Here is a 24,419-nt window from a genome sequence, read left to right as displayed (position 1 = left end):
TCACACTGCGCTCGAGTCGGCAGCCGCTGAAGATCGGAGCCACTTTTACCAGCAAGAGCAGTAGATCCTGCTGGGATAAGCGGGTCAATCAGCATGAGCAAGCGAGAGGGGTCCTCCAACACTGTTGTGTGTAATTACCGGCCCAAAAGATGGAGGGAAAGGCTAGATCAACCTCACGGGGGGTAAAAATGCATTTAATTTACATCCACAGCAGTGGTAACCCAACGCTCAGGACACTGTATGACTGTTTTAGTGAGTCAACTTGTAAAAAGGTCACATTTTCTCTGTATACCTGCGAGCTCAGCCGTGTCAGCTGGACTCCCTCTTATAAAGTTGAAACGTTTGGTTCCTTTTCCAAGAAACTTCTTGAGTTTTCAGTTCTTCAGTTTGGCTGCACTTTTATGTCCTTGCTAAATGTTTTTGAGGCAAATGTCAAAACACCTTTCTCCTTTTTAGGTCATCTCTTGACATTTAGAAACAGGAAGTTGACTCATCGTGGAATAGCATGGTCTAAAGAGGCATGAATATCTTTCAAATCCTCTGTAGATGCATTACGTTTTGCTATCATGAATATTCAAATAGTACTCCCCAAAAAATGACTGCGGTGTAAGAGACTGGTGGTTGTTAGAGACCAGCTGTTACTTGTCTGACAGTCAGCAAACAGAGTTCATTATGCATTCAAACACAGTGTGGCACCATATTTACAGCCAAATGTAGGCATCAACACCGAATGAACAATTCAGGATTTAACTAAATTGTCAGTACAGTGGTATGTAAGGGTGTAAGAATTCATTTTAACGATTCGATTCATATCATAATTTGTCATTGATGATACGATTTAGTCTATTTTGTTTTATTTGGAACAATCCAATTCCCTCTGAGTAACTGACCTAAAATTGATCCAGCACATCTTTAGCCGAAATTTCAACCAGAGTGACTCATAGATCGAGACCTGGGTAAATACATTTTGGCCATGATGAACTGGGTACTATATCAGGGTGTCATTTTTTGCTGCTTCATGTGTGTTTTGCACTTTGATGGCACTTGGTTTATTTTCTAGTAAAACAAATTTACCATCACTCAATCCAAATGGTATTTTCCCATAAAGACATAATCAAATTATTTCATTTGAAAAATTATTTTATAATGGAATAGTTTGATCTGATTAACAACTTGCTTCAGACAGAAGGATCCTGTTGGATTGTAGATACAATATATAAATTGATTCATCAATTAGGTCTATTTATCGTTTAAAAACCTAGCGGTATATTATTACGAAAAAAGTACAAGGTGTTAACGTAGGTTTAAAAATCCCCTGTGAAATGTAAGGAAAAGCAATGAGCTCAAAACTCAAATATAGGAGATCAGATACAATAAAGTTCTGTATATTTTCCAGTTTTAGCCATAACATTTTCTAAAGAAACTTTTCAGCTTTTAAAAGAGACCAGCGTTTATTTGGTCTAACATCTCTTGAAACCTGGTGTTTATTGGAAACTGACATCAATAAAAGTCACTATTAGCTGGTACTCATACAGTTAAATATGAAATTAATTAAAACTGTGACATTAAAACTGTGACCAGCTCAGTGACCTTGTGGTAGAGTGTCCGCCCTGAGATTGGAAGGTCGTGGGTTCATTTCCCAGTCAAGTCATACCAAAGACTCTAAAAATGGGACCCAGTGCCTCCCTGCTCGACACTTAGCACTAAAGAGTTGTACTTGGGGTTAAACCACCAAATGGTTCCCGAGTGCGGCTGTGTCTGCAGCTCACCGCTCCCCCAGGGGATGGGTCAAATGCGGAGAGCAAATCTCACACACCTAGGTGTGTGACAGATAGTTGGACTTTAACTTTAATTTTCATGTACACGTCCTTCGGTTTACTGCGTCATTCTGTGAGTTCTGCATTATTTGCACCGTTTGCGCTGTTAGCATTGTTTGTACTATTAGTTTTCTTTGGGCTGTTGGCACTCTTTCCACAGTTGGCACTGTTTGAAATGTTAGCAGTCTTAGCAGTGTAGGCTATGCAATATTTGCAATGTTAGCACTGTTTTCATTGTTAGCGTTATTTTCATCGTTTGCTCTATTAGCATTGTTTGTACTATTAGCGCTCACTGCAATGTTGCACTGTTTGAACTGTTAGCAGTTTCAGTAGTGAATGCAACGTTTGCTCTTTTAGCACTGTTAGCACTCTTTGTACTGATAGCACTCTTTGAACTGTTAGCAGTTTATATTTGCAATGTTGTCAGCGTTTGCTCTGTTAGCATTGTTTGCACTGTTAGTGCTCATTACATTGGTGCACTGTTAGTGTCAGCGGTGTATAAGATGTGTGCAATGTTATCACTGTTTGCTTTGTTAGCACTGTCAGCGCTGTTTTACTGTTAGCACTTTTTTTGCAATGTTTGCACTGTTAGCTAGCAGGTTTGATATTGTTTATCTCCTTTTAGCTCTCCTACTTCAGCTGTTTACCGTACTTGGTGTATAACTTCATAAAAAATATATATACATATATTATTTTGCACTCCATCCCATGTGATGTTAGACGAGAAATAACTCCCGTTTTAAATCTTGATTTTGTCTCTTCAACTGCTAGCGTTAGCGCTTGGGCTACACATCCTCTTCAAAAATATATATATATATTTTCATGCACAGTATAGAGCATAAAGTAACGAAAAAAAACTCCACTAATTTAATAATCAGTATAACAAGATGAAGATTGATGATTGTTGATCAGGTGTTGATTTTTCCTTTAAATCTTGGGAGTGCAGAAATATGGAGGTAAGCTCCATATTTTCTGTTTTGATGGGTTTGTTTGAGAACCGAATGGTAAAGCTGAGTGGAAGTGTGCAGATAAAGAACATAAATCTTTAGTGCACGTCTGGTAAACACCCACAGACGGCACAGAACTCCAGGTGGTACACGAGAGCGGAATACTGAAGTCCAATGGGCTGATATTGATAAGGTGAAAAAGCTGTTGAGCAGTTCATCTCAAACCTCACTGGCAGAGGACTGTCACTGATACGCCACACCGCCTCCCCCTTCTCTGAGTCGGCCGCTGACAGATAAATGAAAAGTATGCCTAACGTGCTGTATTTCTCTGCTCACATACGGAGCACACCATGCTTATTTCTTCAAATTGTAGGACACCAGGTTGTAAAAATGAGGTTAGATCTCATTTTAGATGCCGGGCGCCTGTCTGACTCTGCAGTCCTTCCTGAATTACATCTCTGAGTTCCCTTTAAAACCCGATGATGTCGATTCCCGGCCGAAGAAAGATCCAGTCTGAATTCACAATTCGGAGAGCATTTGTCTCAGTTTGAGACAGCCTCACACTAAACTGGGTTATTGGGCAGGTTAATGGAGTATTGTAATGACTTCATCTGTTCTAGAGAACCAGTCAATCATTAATTATTATTATATTATAAAGTAAGTGGATAATTATTTTATTGGATTATCTTTAATGGTTCAGCTCGTTAATTTTTGCTGATATTTTTAAGACATCTCAAGATCAGAAATTTAACCCCAAAGGAACCAAGAGAGCGATTATTTTAAAGTCTTCTCCACTAGATGATAGTATAATGTGGATTTCCCAATATAATGGTCTGCAGCTGTCCTGAACTGTTATTTTTGCAATAGTTCTATCTTATTGCGCATTTGAGATGGCCACGTACTCAGAAACTCCCAAAACACCAACCTATACCCGGTGAAAATACATTTTGGCCACGCCCCCTAATAAAAAAATAAATAAAAGATGACATCACAGCAGGCGGAATCGTCAATAAATAATGGGGCCAGAATGTCGAGTGGGGCTCAAAAAATATTTTAAAATCCAAAGGAAGTTTTGAAATCATTATGGGATGGGTTCTGGACAGACAGCTTGGTGGCCATTTTGCAGTAAAGTCTGTTTTCACATATTCCTTCAATATGGCTCAAAAAAACGTTTCTTAAACTATCGTCATAAAATTTTAGGCACATACCACCAGCTGACGTTTACAACTACTACCAAAGTTTTGTTGGCCTTTGATGTCGGCAAGAGGCAACTATCTTGAGTTTTCCAAATAGAAATTTACTTTAGTATCTTCTAAAAATGTTAACTCCTTCTAGAGATTCTGATCTATCGCCTCTTAACTTCTCGAGGATCATTCGGGGGTTACTTGAGGGGAAAATAATGTTGAAAATGTTTTAAATGGTGCTAGCGCAGCTCCTAAAATTGATGTATCCCTCACGCATTTTTTACGGAAATATTGTGAAAATTTTAATGAATCCTTACTTTAAGATGAACTAGATCTGACCAACCAGTACATCTCGCTCTATTCTACAACCCGACTGGAACATTCAAACCTGGTGGTCATCGTCGTATGAACTACATTCGTACACTACTACGTGATACCGGGCTACCAACAGCCGATGACATCTCGCGGGCGATCAACGACCGCTCCGCCTGGCAAAAGATCTGTAACAACGTGGGGGTCGACGTTGCAGCTCCAGTTCCGACGTAGAACAAAAGAAGAAGATGAAAGAAACAAAATGACATATACGATTTAAACATTAGGAATTTTGGTCTGCTCTGTTGCCAAGGAAAGCCAAGAGTTTACTTTAGCCGGATCTTTGAAAAATTACATAGACCTATTTGTCGCCTCAAGGCGACCCCCCAAAAAACTGTTGCTATAGCGATAAATCCAATAAAAATGCCGCCCTTTATAAAAATAATATTTACGTTTTTTTTTTTTTTTGAGAATTTGTCACATCAGCTGCTCAACCAGTCAGGCTGAGTTAAATAGTTGCGGTGAGGGCAGAGGCGGGTAGCACCTACTTTTTACATGTGTATAGCTACACACGCCTCAAAGGTTTTAGGTCTTTTATTCTATTTTTTCGCCAATAATTGCATTGATCAAAGATCATAACACTTTAACAACAGAGGTTAAGCTCCACTTTTGACGCTATTTCAATTATTGTAACTCTTCAACACAATTCATGTAAAACTGCTGATGCTGATTTGTAGAAAAGTAACTTTATACTGTTATCCAATACTTAACAATTGTACCTTTACTAACAAAGTGTTGCATATTTTTTAGCAAAGGACAAAGCTCAATGCATTGTGGGCTATATTTGCTAGTCTAGTGGGCAACGGCGTCTGCTAGCTTTTTGCAACGACTTCTGGGAAATTTCCAAGTCTGTATTCTGCGTATTTGGACATCCACACAAAAATGGTGGACACGAGGGAGATGGTAGTGAAGTATTTAGGACAAAGAATAAAACTGCATTAAATAACAAAAATGCAAACTCCCATGATGCACTTTGCCTTTCAGGACAAAATCAAAGGTTGATTATCTTCAAATTCAAAATTTAGTCTTATTTTTTTATCAGTCTGTTAAACACAATCACAAATATATGGAGTTGGAAGCGTAGTTAAAAAAAATTCAAGATTATAAAGATTATTTTCAGGAATTTAATGTAATGCTTCCAGAAAACTGAATTATGGAAAAATTCGTTAAAGATTTGTGTCTTTGGGTTTAGGTTCTAGAAATACACTTTCTCAGATGAGTCCCGAAACACAAACAAATACTCCTTATTTTTTTACAGAACAACTTATAGGGTGTCATTTTTAGGAAATGATCCTTTACAATTCACAAAAAGATTTCCTAATAAAATATTGATTTGAAATAAGATGATAAAAAAATGAAAACATTTGTGTAAATTCATGTATTTCCCTTTTAATAGAACAAAGATTTAAAGATACATTTTCACAAAATCTATGTAGACATTATGAAATCCTGACCTGGAACAAATCAAATAGAGGTTGTGGACTTTTATTTTAAAATTTGTATTTAAAATGCAAAATTCCCCACTATTGTAGAGTAATATGCAATGGAAAAAAAGTATAAATACTCCAGTTTTCTATTGGAAATGACACCAATTTGTTACAGTATTCCTATTGTATGAACAGGGTTGGAGATTTATGTTAAATTTGAGCATCTCTGTTTTCGTCTGTTAGCTGTTGTAATGAAAAGTTGGCAAAAGTCTGTCGGTTTGACTCCAGTGTAATCTGAGGGACCAGCCAAGGTGCTTTGTAATCAAGTTCACTGCACCTTCCTTGGTAATTAGTTGTCTCTTTGACACTGTGTATGTTGTTGACACTGATTAGCCGTGACAAGAAATGTCAAATGTCTCCTTAATCCCTTAAGACTTTCAAAGGTCTAATAGGAAAGAGAAGGTGTTTGCGTTCAGATAATTACGTTTTTCCACATCCCCTTACTGATCCCGTCATGAACTGTTCCCTTCATCGACCTCTCCTTTCTCCTCCACAGATCTCGTCTTTTCCTGGATCTTCAACGAGTCCACCACCTTTGTGCAGCAGGAAACCCGCCGCTTCATCTCACAGGAGACGGGGAACCTCTACATCGCCAAAGTGGAGCCCTCGGACGTCGGCAACTACACCTGCGTGGTGACCAACACAGTAACGAAGACCAGGGTCCAGGGGCCCTCCACCCCGCTGGTGCTGCGCAGCGACGGTGAGTGAGCGCCACCCCCATTACATTCCTGGCATCGCATTGCGCGATAATCACAAAGCCATAACCCGGCACGGCGTCTGTTTAGAACACATCTGGGGTGCAGATTACTCTCCTTTGTCACTGAATCTGCTCAATAAATGGGTTTCAATTTGCTCTGGTTGCAAATTAAGCTGCCTTGTTTACTGCAGCCTGAATCTACAGAGCAACGTTTTTGCTGTATAGCTCATTACAATGATGAGACAGTCATTTTCAGGACAGGAAATGGATTTTAAATGTCTAAAACAAATTCATTTGCATACAGAAACACAAATGCAATATATATACATATATATATATATATATATATATATATATATATATATATATATATATATATATATATGTATTCATCCATTTGTCTATACATCTATGGAGTGACAAAAACATTAACCTGAGAACTTTGGTTTATTTTATTGGTTTTTAATCTTTTGCCTATAGATGTGTGCATGAACACTCATAGAACCGTGTTCTTTTGAGAACCAGAAAGGGAAAAACTTATTTTTAAAGGGGACTAAATATTTTTACAGCCGTAAACTATCTTAACACCAACTTAGATGATTTTTACAGCCACTCGTCTTTGGTATTGCAAAAGTAAAAAAAAAAAACAAATTCTCCCCAGTAAATTACTTTTTACAAATGTTCACATTTTTGTGTAAAGGTGCACAACTTTCCGAACATTGTTTTGCAACAAAATACTTACGTAAGGAGTATGACTTCATAGAGTTTGTCCTTCTAATGTGTAAAAACACACAAGGTTCTTCTTTAATCTATTTGAGCAATAGACCCAAGATGGAGAATAAAAAAGCCACACTGGCTCCAGATCTTCAGGTTGCAGACTCCGCACTTAGTACTATCACCGTGCCAACAGGAGCCCCTCTGCAATGGAAAGACTTAAGTCTGGTGACGAGGTTGGGAGATATTGTGTCCTGTTACATCTCCAACCAACAGTCAGTATAAGAACCAGCACGTTCTCAATTAGCTATTATGCTATCCCCCGAGATAAATAGGTAACGCATTATTTTATAAAACATTTCAGGTGTTATTAGCAAGAAATAATTCAGTATTGTGCTGAGGTCTTAGCCTCTTTAAAGGGGCATATAAACATTGGCTTTTACTTGTATTATAACCAGCTATTTTACTTTACCTTTTTTCATTTATTAGTAATAGGTTAATATTAAAGCATGGACTGGTACAAATAAAAAATAAGTCAAAGCAAATATGTTAATGCCTTTATTTTGAAATATTTTATCTTCTTCACTGCTTCCTTGTCCTGCTCCTGCCCTTTTCTGTCTTCTCTATTCCCCCTCTTTTCTCCCATCTCTGCAGCAGCAGACGATTGGAAACGTCAGCTCCACCTCATGTGGGCTGTTCTGTTGGAGGGCGAGGGCGACCGTATTAAATAGGTGTTCTTACAAAAGGTTAGGGTACGAGACGATTACGTGGCCGCTTCCATCTGCCCGCTTTAGCATGGTTGATGGCGCTGTGGTCACATTCCGGGGATGAGACAGATGTGATAAGGATCTGAATTAGCTTTCACAGTCACTCGGGGACACATTCCGATAACACCGCGCTTCGCCAAATCAACAGGATAAAATTGGGCCGTTTCCTCCATCTCCACTGCTATTTGAGCAGCACCGGCCTGAATTACAGCGATGCAGGGAACCTATGGCTCCTCCTGAGGATGAGACTCGTTTAAAATCTCATGAAACCACCTGACAGTCAGCAGAGCTGGAAAACATGGCTGGGTCTGATCACAAATACTGTTATTTGGCTGAAAGATAGCCGTGAAATACTTTTCTAGCATTCATGCTAATAATGCAAGGCTATTTTGTGTATAGCACATCTTATCCAAGATAAAAATAAATTTATGCTTTGTTTTCTTTGTTTTACATAGAACCAATAAAAAGAAGTGTATCATTTATCATTTAAAGGCTTGAAAAATCAAAGCAGTTATGCTTAAAAGACTATAAACTAGAGCAGAGGTCACTGACCCTGGTCCTCGAGGGCTACCACCGTTCTTGCTTTCCAGCTAACCGTGCTTCAGATGCTGATTAGCTGGATTGATGGATTGAATCAGTCCAGTTTCTGATTGACTGAACACACCTGATCCAGGTGAGCAGCAGTTACTGAGGCAGGGTTAAATGCAAAACAAGCAGGACTGTAGCCCTCGAGGACCAGGGTTGGTGACCCCTGCTATAGAGTATCATCTGCATAGAAAAAAACAGACTGATGCATTTTTAACTATTTAATTAAATACATTAATATATATATATATATATATATATATATATATATATATCACAGCACTCCATGAGTGCCTGGCAGCACAAACGAACCAGCTGCTAGGAGACTGGACTGAATGGCTAACGGAAAGACGAACAATCCTGATCCAGAAGGATCCCTGAAAGGGTGCAGTCCCATCCAACTACCGGCCAATAACTTTTCTCTCCACAACATGGAACCTCATGCCAGGCATCATTGCCAACAAAATACATGGATCAGTACATATATATATATATATATATATATATATATATATATATTGCCTTGACATGCAAAGCAACTCTACAAACGTAAAGTGTTACACATATATATTATATATTTATATGTATTATTATATTATATATATATATGTATATATACTACATTAGACTCCTCTAGCCCCTTAAAGACTCACTCTAATCCTCTTTTAACACATTTTAAAAGCATTCTCATTGGTCTTTTAATCACAATTATGCCATTTTTCATTATTAGCCAAAATAAAACCTGTGTAGTTTTCTAGAACATAGTCTCTGCAGAGTGGCGGCAGTTAATGAGAAATTTGCCTCATGCTACGTTTGCACCAGGCATGTGATTTTAGCCAATGGTGTTTGGTGTTCACACCAGACTGATGCCACCCTATACTAGTGCATGTGTGCCCCCTATGGTTGGAAGAGTCTTAGAGAAAGTTAAAGCGGTCCAAATCTTGCACCAGATTTTTTCCCTCACAGCTCCATTCTGATACATGAAAGACTTGATGTCACTTTTAAAATGTGTTATTATAGAATTAAATATACAAAAATTTTATTGAATGACAAATGCAATGCATTGTGGTCTATTTTTGCCGATATAGTTAACATCGATGGACAATAGTTTTTCACAAAGATTTCTGGGAAATCTTTTTAGGAATTCCTCAAATTAATGGTAAACTTCCTATGTAGGGTTCTTATTAGTTTGAGAATTTGGACTCGTACAGGCCGGTCCATGAAAATAGTCCGTCATTACACAAGTCCATGGCCTAACAAGGGTTGGAGGCTACTGGTTTAGAGGACACTTACAACTTTTTAAAAAGGAGAAAATGCTTGTTTTTCTGTCTGTTCCTTGAATCTACAGCCAAGTCTGAAACAGACATTTCACAGCAGCAATAACAGAATCTCCCGACGCTCCTTCACCAACGGTGAACGCAACGCTTTTGTAGACATATTTGTGGCGCTCGGAGGGATTTTTACTGGCCCTTTTTCTGATTCTTGGACTGTTAACACGACAACAAACTCTTCTGAAAGTAAAGGCTCGATACATCTAGAAGGTCTCATGAGGTCTGAGTCCATCCCCCCCACACTCCATTGAACTCCAGCGTGACGCGTGTCAGCTGCGGTGTTGTGTTTGTGCTGCTTCTTGCTCATTATTTCCAATGGGATGGCATCCTGTGACAGCGCAAGCGACAGGAGTGGGAAAACAAAATCATCTCAGAGTGAAAACAGAAAAAGCTCTCTCCTCTTTCATTGGAGCTCCCCAGAGTTGTTTCAAAAAGAAAAGATACTTTTTTTCGCTAACACTTGCCTTTCATTTGCATTTCTCTTTCAGGTGTTATGGGTGAATATGAACCAAAGATTGAAGTTCAGTTTCCCGAGATCGTTCACGTCGCCAAAGGATCCACTGTCAAGCTGGAATGCTTTGCTTTGGGAAAGTAAGTCCTCGCCTGGTGCAGGCGTCGCTGCATGCTTTGAAGGAGGAAACCCTTTCCAGAAATTTATTTTTTCATGCATTTTACCACTTTGCTGCAAATCCCTTGTGGATTTATCATATTTTACTCACCATAAGGAGCACTTAAAAGGCTTCTTTTTTTTTTTAAACAACAGTACACCTCATAATCCGGAGTTCCTATAAATATGGATTCCTTCTGGTTGTACTTACGTATGCTGAAGTAGTTTTGAGAGGTACACGGTGCTCTTCCAAAACGTTTGTCAAGGTGTTATAGAAATACTCAAAAAACATTTCGGAATCCACTAACCAAATCAAAATGTGTCCGAAGAAAGTATACAATTTTAATGAGATAGCCAGAGTACCTACGACTTTTTTGACAGATTTTTATGAAAATTCCCAACCATGGGCAGTTTAAGTCTAAAACCAACATTGATGTTTTGTTGACCTTTGACCTCGGGAAGAGGCTCTTATTGGTTGGCTTTAAAATTTGTCAGTTTTTAACTGAGTTAGTGTTGTAAGCTCAAAATCGGTGTTCCCCCTCTTACTGAAATAGTGAGAAAATAGTTGAACAAAACGATACAACAATATGAACATATTAGGAATGTTTACGTAAAAACCTCTGTTGCCAAGGAAATGTTAAAAATAACTTTTTCTGATTCTGTTAAAAATTACATAGATATGTCCATCACCCCCAGGCAACCAAAAGGTAAAATAGTTGCTATGGGGATAAAAGTAAAAGAAAGGCGCCATTTTGAAAAAAGTTTTTTTTTTATGATCTGGTCACGCGCAGCTCTGATTTGGGTGGCAGAGGCAGAAGGGGAGAGTGAGGGGTGTGTAGCCTCCAATTAGCCAGTGGGGGCAGGTCCAAAGAGCGCAGTGGGGGGTTGGTAGCACCTGTGGAATGTTTAACTCTGCTCATGGACTAGATTTTTTTTTTTTAAGATGTTTCTCTCTTGAAGAAAGCTAATTATTTCCCTTTATGTTTCCTTTCCCAGCCCTGCGCCTTCTATAACCTGGAGGAGGGAAGACGGCGCGCCCTTCCCCCGGAAAGTGGACACCAGGAAGACCAACGGCGTCCTGGAAATCCCATATTTCCAGCAGGACGATGTGGGCACGTACGAGTGTGTGGCGGAGAACTCCAGGGGGATGAACACAGTGAAGGGGAAGCTCTCTTTTTATGGTAGGCGAAACCCGTCATGCGTGAACGTTTGACCAATCTCGCGGCACATCTGTCAAAGCCACTCAGTCTGAACGCGGCGAGAGGAGGCAGGCGGGACTTGCTCTGGTGTGGTGCACGATAGGCGGGAAGCCGCGCTTTTAACAGCGCATCCCAATGATTAAAGGCTGTCAGCCATGATGCTTCTAATATTTTGATCCAGATTAAAGGAATGATGCGGATGAGGCTGAGCCCTTGCTTATGACCTTGTTGGGGAGCCTTGTGTTGGGTTCCACCAGATGGCACCATGATTGACATCCAACTTGACTGGAGATCAAAGCTGTTAAATGTGCTATTCATAGCTCAGCAGCATAAATGTCAGGGGTATAATCTGCTCAGCAGCATGTAAATCTGTGGGAAAGGGGTTAGGGTTACTGATGGGGGGCCCAAATTTCAACAAATTTCTTTCAAAAATACAGAAAAAGGAAGATTATTATCTAAACGATTCAAAGAAAATCGAAATGAGGTTAAAGGAGCAATATATATGTTAATTTGTCCTCAAAAACTCTAAACGTTGGTTGTATGAAAAAGAAATAAAATTGGCAAAAACTCTGATTGTTTTTAATATTTTTCTTGTAAAGACAATAGTTGTACTGATGCTGTAGAAACAAAACCACTAGACACAGAATACACCAAGTAGCTTCATAAAAGAGCTTAATTAGGACCTGCTCTTGTGTAGCAGCAGTTTTTTTTTTTTACTGGTCAAAATCCTGATCCAGGTATTTAAGATCAGACAAAGCAACAAAAATCTGAAAAAACCTGCAGGTCAGTGACCTTTAAGGCCCGATCTAGACCTCCCTCTTCCTGAAATGACACAATTCTACTCTTTAGTTTAGGGCTTAATAGCTAAAAAATAGTATTTAACAAATAATGAAAAAAATATAAAGGTGATAAGTGTTTAAATTAGTTTATTAAAGATTAGATTGTGATAAAAATTAAAATAAAAATTGACATTTTTGACAACTAAAGTAAAATTTTGACTTTAAAATTAAAGTATGAGCTTATTGTTAAAGAAAAGCTGAACGATGCAGAACTGTGCTAAGAATGCAAAATTATTCAAGAGAATCTGGCCACAGAGAAAAAAATATAGCTCTTGAAAATTAATAGCTGGAAGTCCGTCCCCCTGCCGGAGCCAGCCGCAAAAAAAAAAAAAAAAACGTAATTTGTGCCCAAAATCATTGGCTGGAAGTCCTCGACCGGAATCCCGTTTTAGGCTTTCGACCTTTTTTGCCATTTTTTCTCTGTGACACTCTTTGTCAAAGAGAAAAGCAGCATTTCTCCAGCTTATTCTTCAGAGGTAAACTGGTGTAGTTATACAAATATGAACACTTGTTATTGTTGACTTGAAAGAAATAAAACGATTAACGTTCTCTGTCCCATTTCAGACTCATTTTGCACACTAAACTGCTAGACAGTTACAGTTTATTTACATTTAAAAGTGTAAAAGCTGTAGTTCTGAAACGTTTTTAAGAGAGTTTCCTAAAGTTGAGGAAATTTCCGCTTATGCAACCAGCAAAAGTTGCAGATCTGGCGCCAACTTGCATGCGACCAAATGTGACATTTGTGTTGCAAACCCAAAAATGTATTTTCAAAGCAATAAAAAAAGATTTTGAATGCAAACATGTGGCTCTTTTATCTCTCCATGGTGGCTCCTTGGCCAAACATAAAATAAACCAGGGAGACTGCTGACCCAGCAATGTCGACCGTCGGAGTCAGCAGCTCCCTGCTAATGGCTGCATAATCAAAACTACCAAAGAAAAAAAAAATAAACAAAGCCCGCAAACTAAGACTACCAAAGTCCAACCCCAAACTAAAATAATAAAACCCAGCAGTGTAAGACTGCTGAGGACAAAGAGGGAAAAAAAATGCATATTTTTAAGTTAAGGATTACTTAAACAGCATTTATTTAATTTAGATTACTTACATTTATAAATTGAGGCTGAGGTGCACATAGATGATAAACCTTGTAGGTTTTTACATCACTGTTTCCTCCAGAATGCACAGATTTTTTATGCAAAGCAAAACTTTGGTAAAAAGTTTGAGCACATATTATCGTGTGCTGCACAACATTGGTTACTAGCTGTCCAGAGCTGCACTGAGATGATCCTGTTTGACACAGAGCTTCCTTTTTTTAAATAAGTTATTTGAGCTTCAGAAAAACTTTAAAAAAATCACATTTTGAAAGATGCTTTTGAGAGATTGTTTTTGTATTTGTACTTTATTTTGTTTGTGCCAAAAAATAGACATAATTCATATTTATTATAAAAAAAAGAAGGTCATGAATGCAAATCCAAATTTCTTAAAGGCTAAAGTAAAACAATGCAGCTCCTTCAAGGATTTGATCAGTAGAAAACGAGCCCAAATGGCTCTTTTACTGTTAAAGTTTGCCGATTTCTGGTATAAGTAAACAACATTATGGTCGATTAAAGAGGAATTAATGTTACCCACAACAGCCTCATAGTGATAAAGGTATAAACGAAAAAAAAGACTAAAATAGAGTTAACATGTTATATTAAAGATGCTAAACACAAAATAAAATGCTAATATTAATGTCTTAAATACTAGGTTAACTAAAGAAGGTATAAGACAAATATGAATTATAAAATAAATATGATGTGTTTAAGTACATTTTTTTAATTTGGTAAAAGAATTTAACCTGGCTAAATGCTGCATTAGAAATACTATAAGAAGAAGTTTGGATGGCTTTAAGAAGTTAAAGACTAAAAATTTAGTCAAATGCAAATATATATATATATATATATATATATATATATATATATATATATAAGCAACAGCAAAAACAAGCGACAAAGTATGAGTTATTTTTGAAGGTTTAAAACCCCTTAAAAAGTTGTATAAACCAAAAAAAAAAAAATCAACCTGGGATTTTCTAAACGATCTAATATTTAAACATCAGAGCTCTACAACATCACACACAGACTATGAGTGGATGCCAAAAACAGATCTAAAATCCATCAGGTTCCATAGCAGGAAATGCTAAATTAGAACTAAACATTTTACATGAACAGCGTGAAACCAAAGCGCAGACGGCTTCATCTCTTTCTTTGATTTTTTTTTTTCCCTTTGTTAATCCGCAGCTTTTGTGTGGTTGTAAGTGAGACAGAGATAGAACAGGGAAAAGATAATATTATCTCATTTATCTGCCTCCCCGTGCGAGCGCTGCTCCTACAGAGGGAATACACGGTTTCTTCATAAAGGGAGGTGGCGTGTTGCAGCCTTAGACAGAGTTCAAGCTCTCCGATCTTTCATTCTTCAAATGACTAAACGCTACAGCTGTGACCTTCAGTCATACAGAATCTAGGAGGGAATAAAAGGCTCAGTTTATATTTATGTGTCTTGCGGTCTCCTGGATATTTCCTGGCTGTTTCAGTTCATTATCTCGTATTGAACAATCCATAGATTTCCCCACACACCGTCTCGAGAGCCTTGTTCTTTATATGTTTTCTCCCCGCTCCGGAGCATGCTGTGTCAGCTGTCACAAATAACTCGTTCTGGGCTTTAAACATTTTGCCTGGATGCTCGAGGAGCTGCGCCGTGATCCGCCGAGGCCTTATTTGTCCTTCCCTCTCATTTTTGACATCTTCTGTCATTCTCTCTCATCTCCCCCCTGCAGGCAGGTGATAAAAATCAGTAATCTTGCTCTGAACTCCCTTTGAATTAAGCCGTCGAGGCCTTCGTCAGCAGTGTAAGCCAATGGGGGTGATCGATAAGGGTGTCTGTGGTACACCCAAGCACGCCGCAGAGGAAAGAGAGCAGCACTTTGGGCAACACAGGAAAAGTCCTACTTTACAGCGCCGCTGAGGCCATTGAGAAAACATCGACTTTTTCTTCTTTTTTTTATGCCAATGTCAATTTTCTATGCAAGAAAGTGGAATGCACACAAAACGTTATTAGACTGAAACCTAACTTTAATGGAGGCATTTGAAGAGTTTTAATCCCTGCAAACGAGGAATATTGAAGTTGGAAGCAGTGCTGACTGGCTTTTATCTTCCCCATTGTTCATCTTCACTCTCTACCTGCTCATGTAGAGAGCAGGAACAACAGCAAAAAATGTAAATTAAGCCTAATGTAGTTTATACAATTACCCAAAGTGTTACATTTTCTTTACTTTACGTGCCATATTTTCCAAACTATGGGGCACAATGCACTATAAGGTGCATCTGTTTTTAAATTTTTCATAAATAAGATGCTCCAAACTATAGTATGTTTTAACCAAGACAAAGAGTCAGAAATAAATCTGCCAATACATTTTTATTAACTGTCTAATTCTAGAAAACATGCTACACATTAGCCACGTTGAGGCATTAGAAGCTTTTGTGTATTTACGACACCAGTAACTCCCAACCTAGTTTGCAACACACACGAAAAAACTGAAAGTACTAAAACAAACTTTATTGTGACAACGCTAAGACCTATAGCTTGTTAGTAACATTTAAAAATTCCACCCAGCACCGCTTCATGTTAGACGCGATAGCGTATTCACAATAAAACCTAATTTTGTTTGTTGTACATAAAAAACAGACCCATAATGGTAAGACACGTTACTTTGACTACACTAACTCCTAATCATATACACACCCAAATACACAATCCAACACTAGTACAATTCAGCCTCGTTAGCGTATTCACAATAGCTCCCATACTTGTTTGCAACACATAAAAAAAACAGACTGAAAGTGCTAAATGAAATTTTAGTGTGACAACGCTAACTGCTTGCATTTTTGGTAGCATGAAAAAAAATACATCCAGACAACGCTACATGTTATTCGCGGTATTCATGGTATTCACACCCAATCTTAGTTGCAACACATTAAAAATAGACTGATAGTGCTAAAACAAATGTTTTATTGACTACACCAACTCCTAACCTTGTTAGTAAAAAAATACAAAGTCCAACGCTGCTACGTGTTAACTGTGATTGTATATTTACAAATGTACCCAATCTTTCTTGCAACTCATAAAAATCAGACTGATACAACTAAAGAAATTACTGTGACTATCTACCCTTGTAATTAACACATAAGACAAATCCTGCCTGGCACCACTACCAGTTAGCTGAGTTAGCATATTTACAATGACCAACCTTGATTGTAACCCGTAAGAAAAAAAGACTTACATTTGGACAGAGCTCCATGTACGACTCAAAACCGCTTCGACATCAGTAAACAACAGGGATGAATCTAGATTACAAGGCAGAATGTTGTTTTTTTTTCTAAATAAGGCTTTTACATGCACCATATAGTGAAAATGGGGTAATGTTTTAGCACATTTATTATACAGTGATTTACGTAAACCTTATGGGGAAAAAATAAGCAAAAATATAAAAATCAGAATGTGAATTTAATCAAATTGGAGAGTTAAAAAAAAAAAACGATGGTTTTGGGACCCTTTGCTAGTAGACGGATTAGCGTACTAAAGATAGCATTAGCTTAGCACTCCTTGTTCGGTGGTGTTCCATCACAGCGTAAAACCAAAGAGCACAGGCAGTTTTATCTCTTTTTTACATATTTTTATTTTTGTTAACACTAAAACTTTTTGTGGCAGAGAGAAAGTTGCTTAAAGCATGAGCGTCGCTTCTATAGTAGGAATACCCTGATTCTTCATAAACTCTCATGTGAGGTGGCATTAGCTTGCTAAAGCTAGCATTAGCTTAGCACTCCTTATTTGGTTGTTTTGAGTTCCATTACTGCGTGACACCAAAGCACAGACAGTTTTATCTCTTTATTAAAAAAAATATTTTCTTTTGTTACAGCCATAACTTTTTATGTGGTTGTGTCTGTAACTGAGACAAAGAAAAAGTTCATTTTCGCATGAGCTCCAGTTTTAGAGAAGGAATTCTACACACCGATTTTTCATAAACTCATGGAAGACAGCATTAGCGTGATCAAGCTAGCATTAGCCGCGCACTTCAAAGGGATATTAGATACTATCTTTGGGTGTTAGTGGTTTAGCTGAGCACATACCTGCTCAAAAGCAGTCCACACTGTTTCCTCTCATGCCTGTTTGGGACTAGAAAGGTAGCTTCCACTAAAGCACGTTTGAACTCCATTCCAGCAGCTGCTCGTAGGAGATTAGCATGATTGCTAGCATTCTACCAGAGCTGGGATTTGATGTTTGAAGGAGGATTTTAGTGTTTTTTTTTCCTTTAGTTGGGTGATTGGGTGCACATAAAGAGCGATTCTGTAGCACTCTGTCGAGCCTTCTCTGTGTTTTGTGTCCAAAGCGCTGATTAGTGGGAAGAACTCTGCCCTGCCTATGCTTTTATGATCACAAGTGTTTTCCTCTTTATTGGACAGAGTGGCTATTGCAGATTTGTGATGGGAAAATGGCTGAAAGGCAAGATCTGCTTTGACGGGCAGGTAAAAGGTTGTTAGTTTAAACAAGCATTCGGCGTGTTTTGCAACAGAGATTGCGTCCTCAGGCGGTCCAGTGTGTCGGGAGATATAAAAGCTCAACTGCTGGTCTGGTCTGCCTCAAAATAAAGAGCTTGTTTGGCCGTGGCATGTTAAACCAAACCTCACCAAACCCCTTTTTTTATTTTGTTTTTTAATTTATCATTTTTTTATGTATTCATTTTCCTAATTCAAAAAATATCAACCTTTGTCTGCTTGACATCTATGAATGTTCATTTTTTTGCAAATAATCTCTGGTTTCCTTGGAGTGCTGTTAGCAGCAGGGGAAAAATACCAGCTATAAGCGCAAATTTGGCACAAAATGTGTGAAGCGTCATGTTGGTAAACCTGCTGCAGTGAAGAGATGAAGGCACTTAAGGACACACAATAGTCAGAGGACAAGTGGGGATCGCCTGTTTTCTCTGTTGATGTTTTTTTCCATCCCGGTCGGAGCTCGTTCACACCCCTCCAAATGATCGGCTCTTGGAACGGCCTGATTTTTCTGGCAGTTTTGGTCCAGTTCCATCTTTGGTTCATTCCCGAGAGATTCATGTGTGAAAGCAAAGCAAATAAAGGTGTGAAATGTATCACTATTTCCACCCATTCGAACAAAGTTCTCTTCACTCTCCCAGCATGAAAGCTACTCTAGTTTGTGCCAGGAAGTTTTCTCCTATAGGAGTTCCAGTCTATATTGAAAGACAAAAAACTCAGTGATATGGAATTTATTTTACATAACTTTAAATACTTGGATGAAATTTACAAAAGAAAGTAATAAAAACGCATAATACTTTATGACTTTGTGAATCAACTCTTTAGTAGAGAAATATTAGCATAACTTTACAATAGTGAGTTAGAGGAGGGCATAATTTCCTTTCGAATACCTCCATTAAACACGTGTACTCTTTTTATTAAAAAGGTCCAGATTTTCCATTATAACTTTCACTAGTTTAGTCTTTCTGATTGTCTTTATTCAGCGGTTTAAGTACCTTATTTTCTGCACTGTGGGACACCAAATTACAAGACACGTCAATGAATGGTCAATATGCGAACATGTCATTTATAAGGCGTGTTAAGCGAGACTAAAGAGTCAGAGACAAGCCAATTAGACTTTATTAACTGCGATCATATTAACTCTAGAACTTGGTTGTAACATGTTAGTAACGTTAGAAGCACTAGCCGCGTTAGCGCTTTCACATTACCTGGAACTCATAAACTAGTTTGCAACACGTAGAAAAATAGACTGATACCACTGAAACAAATGTGACTGTGACTATGCCAACTAGTTAGTAACACATAAAAGAAGAAAAAAAAAACACATTCCGACACTGCTAAACATTAGCCACTTTAGGAGCTTTAGCCGTGTTAGCATCTTCACAATACTGGTAAATTCCAAACCTTGTTTGCAACACGTAAAAAAAAGAAAAATGACTGGTACAGATAAAACATAGGTTACTGTGACTATGCCAACTCCCAAACTTGTTAGTAACACGTAAAAAAAAAAAAAAAAAAATCAGTCTGACAATGCTAAATGTTAGCCACATCAGAAGCTTTAGGCACGTTAGCATCTTCACAATACCTGTAACTCCTAACCTTGCTTGCAACTCGTAAATAAAAAATAGTTATACCGCTAAAACAAATTCTACTGTAAATATATTAACTTCCAAAACTTGTTGGTAACAAGTAAAGAGAATAAAAGGTCAGGCACCGCGACACATTAGCCGCATTAGCATCTTCACAATAACACCCAACCTTGTTTCCAACTTGTAAAAAACAAAGGGATACCACTGAAACGAACTTAAGTGTGACAATGCTAACTCCCAATCTTGTTAGTAACGTTACCCTGCATATACTAACTCTTAGCCTTGTTAGTAACATGTAAAAAAAAAAAAAAAAGTCAAGCACCACTAAACATTTTGTTGGCATCTTTACTATAACACCCAACCTCGTTTCCAACTTATAAAAAAAGAGGAATACCTCTAAAGTATATGTTACTGTGATGAGGCTAACTCCCAACCATGTCTAGCACGCAAAAAATCCCATATTGCTAAACTTGAAGCCATGTTATAAAATTCCCAATAACACCTAATCTTGTTTGTGGCAGATTTGTTCCAGATTATAAGGTGCACTGCTGTTTTTGTTAAAAAAAAAAAGCGAGGTTTTAACTCCATCTTATAGTGCACAAAATAAGGTATATTTTTTTTAAGCAAAACTTTTCACTTTTTGTTTTTTTGTGGTTTGTGGAATTCATTTTAGTTTTGCCACAAAAATACACATTTGGATTTTTTTTCACCCTCATTAAATAGCTTGGGTGGTAGAGTACTTGGAGTGCTTTTTATTTTTAAATTCTGTATTATTTTCTATTTTTAATGTATATTTTTTTCAGATTTTGTTTTCATAAAGATGGTAAAAAAAAAAGACAGGAAAAACATCAAATCGAGTACATACAGTTATTTTCTGCTGTCATTATCCAAATGATTCCAGTTCAGTAAAAAATATCTCAACTGGCCTAATGTTAAGGTATCTAGATATAACCATACAAACTTTTAGATGCATGTCCTAAAAGAATAGCTTAAGAAACGTCTACAAAAACCTTTCTTTTGTCGATATGATAAGACGCAGAAGCCAAAGAGAAAGGCTCATTTTGCCCCCCTTGTACTTCCATGCGTTCCTGCAGATTTACAGCTGCATTATCTCGGGTTGATTTCACTGATAAGGCAAAAAAGAAAAAGAAAATTCCCATCTTTTCTTAGGCTTTAGCCGCTTGACATCCGGCCTGATTGTTTGTGCTCTGGGCTCGGTGCAGCCTGAGATGGGCTGCCTGCTTTCATTTGGCGAGCCTCGACCGAGGGTTGATGCGTCTGCAGCAGGTGAGGTGACAGACTGAAGCACCCTGATAGTGCAGCCAGTTAAAAGAAAAAAGGCGATGTAAAAAGTTCAATTTTTTGTCATTTTTCAAAGATGCAACCAGGAAGGCCTCTGTGGATTTTTGAGCTAACCATGAGATGATTCAGATCCAAAAAAGAATCCTTGATTCTGATTTGAACCAGTTATCTCGCCCCTCCTTGTTTCGGCCTTTTCCTTGTGGAGATACATTTCTACGAACCACACGTTCTCCACCGCAAAGTCTGGAAGATTTGTAGCTACTGGAATTCTTTGTGTTTCTCTTCCTCAGTGCGGTGCGGAGCATTGTTCGGTGAGAGCTAATTAGTGCAGGATGTTAGCGAAGAAGCCTCCACTAAAGGTCAGTCCTTGAGAGTGACATTACTTAAGGTCCTTAGATTGGAAACGTACAGCTGCGGTCATCTTTCTTGTTCCGCCGCTGGCCCCATGTGATATAGGACAGTGTAGGGTTTGACCTACACATCAAGGAGAATGTGGCGAGCGCCACACATCCAGCCCTTCGCAGGTCTGGTTTTATGTACCTTCTTCTTGGGCTTTGATCATTAACTTAACTTGAGTTACTCGAATGACAGAAGGAGGATCAATTCTGTTCCTGTGTAATTATACCATCATTTACTAAGGTTTCATTGAATGTGCTGCTGTAGGGCCTCTGATGGAGCTTGCATTTTTCAATTCTAAAAAGTTCAGAAATGCAACTTTAAGAGATGTTTGATAAACTAAAGTCTGAAAAAGTGCACCTAAATAAAGTCCCTCAGTTTTGTATGACATTGTTGTTCATCTTTCGGCATATCCCCTCAAGGGTTGCCAAGTGAACCAGATTACACCAATCTGCACATTTAGTAGAAAGTTTTACACCGAATGCCCTTCCTGACACAACCCTGTGTTTCATGTGGTCTGGGGACCGGCACTGAGTCGTAGACTGCTCGTTGACTGCTCAGATCGTTGTCCAATTGGGTAGTAGACTTCTTGGGCTGTAGACTACTCAGGTCGTTGACTGGTCAGGTCGTAGACTGCTCGGGTCGTAGACTTCTCGGGTCGTAGACTTTTCAGGTCATAGACTTCTCGGGTCGTAGACTTCTTGGGTCGTAGACTGCTCAGGTCTTAGACTGCTCAGATGGTAGACTTTTTGGATCGTAGACTGTTTGGGTCGAAGATTGCTCAGGGTGTAGACTGCTTGGTAGACTGCTTGGGTCGTAGACTGCTCGGGTCGTAGACTGCTCGGGTCGTAGACTTCTCGGGTCGTAGACAGCTGGAGTCGTAGACTTCTCAGGTTGTAGACTTCTGAGGTTGTAGACTGCTTGGGTTGTTGACTGCTCGGGTCGTAGACTGCTGGGGTCGTAGTCAGCTCGGGTCATAGTCTGCTGGGGTTGTAGTCTGCCTGAGTCATGGGCTGCCCAGGTTGTGACCTGCTAGGACCGTGGACTCTTTGGGTTGAAGACTGCTAGAGTCATAGACCACATGGGTCTCAGACTGCTCAGGTAGTAGACTGCTCGGTCTAGAACCTAGAGCGAAAATGTTCATGCATATTTTTTCTACAGGCATACTGTCTGCAACAGGTCATAACGAACACTCATCATTGCTTTACAGCACCTCCTCATCTCATCGAGAAGCCCCAAGATGTCCAGAAGCTCATCGACGACTCGCTGGTGTGGGAATGCAAAGCTACCGGGAAGCCAAAGCCCTCTTACAGGTGGATGAAGAACGGAGAGAACCTGGAGTCCACAGAGGTGAGATCTGCTGCACGAAAGCCCGTCCTGTGAGTTTAGCGTCGTCTACCACCCCGGAATTTAGCCAGAGACTTGGATCCATGTTAGGGTTGCGGTGTGTGTAGTGCAGGTCAGACGTAACTTAAATATCTAAAGTTGACTTCAATGAGTTTAGCAGCAGCTTTTCAAGAACAGATGTGGCCCAAATGCTCAAAACAAACCCACTTTAGGCACACGTACCTCCAGTTGAGGATACCAGGGGGCCAGTTAGGTTTTCAGGTCACCTGGAGAAGGTGTCCGTTTCTCTAAATCAAGATCTGGTTGATGTTATTTTTCAGCACAAACGTCCTGATGACATCCACAGCTCTTTACAAGTGTATCTAGTAAACCAAAACAAATAAAAGTGAACATTTCTGCAGAAATACACAAATCGAGTGTTCAAAAAATTTCCCACAAGTCTCAGCAAAAAACTGACTAGATTGGCAAATATAGACCACGCATTGCGTTTCTAATGTGAAAAAAAAATGTTGTTTTTTTTTTTTTTTTTTTTTTTTTAGAGTCTTTGTAAAATGTTCATATTTACTAGATTATTATTTTGGGAAATCTGTAATGTCATATTTGCCGCAGTGTTGAATTGAATTGTAGTAGATATTCCTGCACTATATAGATCTTTAATAGTTAGATAGTACACTGTAAAACTGAAACATGCTCTTTAATTTGTTACATTTAAAAATATTAGTTTTTATCAAATTCAATTTTTGAATTGAATAAGCCATCAACCCACAATTTTTTGATTTGATGAAAATAAAACATTTAAATGTGCTTTGGTTTATTGATCCAACGTTTCACTTTTTACAGTGTATTGGGGGGATTCAGAGATAGCCTTTGACTTTCATGTGTAACCACGACGACAGTCTCAGCGATGTCCAAACACGTCCCAACGTGCGAACACATCCCAGCTCTGATGTCCAGCGCGCTCTCCTTCATTATAGATGGATGCACGCGGCGTGCATACGGGTGAGCGCGTTCCTCAGCACAAGGTGCTTGGGTGTTTGAAATGCCAGCATTAACCACGGCGGCTTAATGAGTGGAAGAGGGAAAAGGTCAGCGCGGGGAGAAGCAGCAGGACGGCGGGCCACCATTTGTTGTTATTTATTGCTGCGAATCGATGGAGGTCCTTCTGGCGCTGCGGCGCAGCACTTTGCAGTTTCTTACTTTCCGAACACAATAATCTGTTTTTTTCTTTTATTTGATTTACAACTCTGGACTTTTATTTTGAAAATGAGGGATTTCAGCATTCCTGGAGTTGTTCTGGACTCACTAGAAGCAGATTTGCTTTGTTTTCTTGGACAGCCGCTTCAGGATTTAAGTCGTCTGTTTAATTAAAGGGGAGCTGCTGTGAAACAAGATTCAGGCCATGTAGAGGACTGAGGCAGCCCGTACAGATGGATTACTGTAGAGCACTCGAAGGGAAGTTATGCCTTTTAAAGATCTGAAAGCAAACGTCTGAGAGTTTTGGGAGAGAATGGGCTGGTTTTTGACGGAGATCTGCTTCATTCTGCAGCTGAAAGTCCCTGCTTTTACGTTTCATTCACCGGATTAAGTCACAGTTTTGTTCTCGTTCTTCCAAAGCCACTCATGGGCTCAGATCTGGAGTTCTTCTTTGTCTGGCAA

General features: G+C 38.8%; 1 protein-coding gene across 3 annotated transcripts in view; it reads left to right on the top strand.

The window, feature by feature from the left end:
- cntn4 (contactin 4) overlaps positions 1–24,419 on the top strand; it is a 305,165-nt gene that overhangs the window by 203,491 nt on the left and 77,255 nt on the right. For all 3 annotated transcript variants that reach the window (XM_024269436.2, XM_024269434.2, XM_024269435.2), the window contains 4 exons: positions 6,304–6,507; positions 10,390–10,492; positions 11,505–11,689; positions 22,627–22,766. In XM_024269436.2, coding sequence (XP_024125204.1) covers positions 6,304–6,507; positions 10,390–10,492; positions 11,505–11,689; positions 22,627–22,766 — 632 coding nt within the window. The remainder of the gene's footprint in view (positions 1–6,303; positions 6,508–10,389; positions 10,493–11,504; positions 11,690–22,626; positions 22,767–24,419) is intronic.

This window comes from Oryzias melastigma, linkage group LG5 (genome assembly GCF_002922805.2).
Source record: "Oryzias melastigma strain HK-1 linkage group LG5, ASM292280v2, whole genome shotgun sequence".
Taxonomy (NCBI): domain Eukaryota; kingdom Metazoa; phylum Chordata; class Actinopteri; order Beloniformes; family Adrianichthyidae; genus Oryzias; species Oryzias melastigma.
This window is presented reverse-complemented; position numbering and strand designations above follow the sequence as displayed.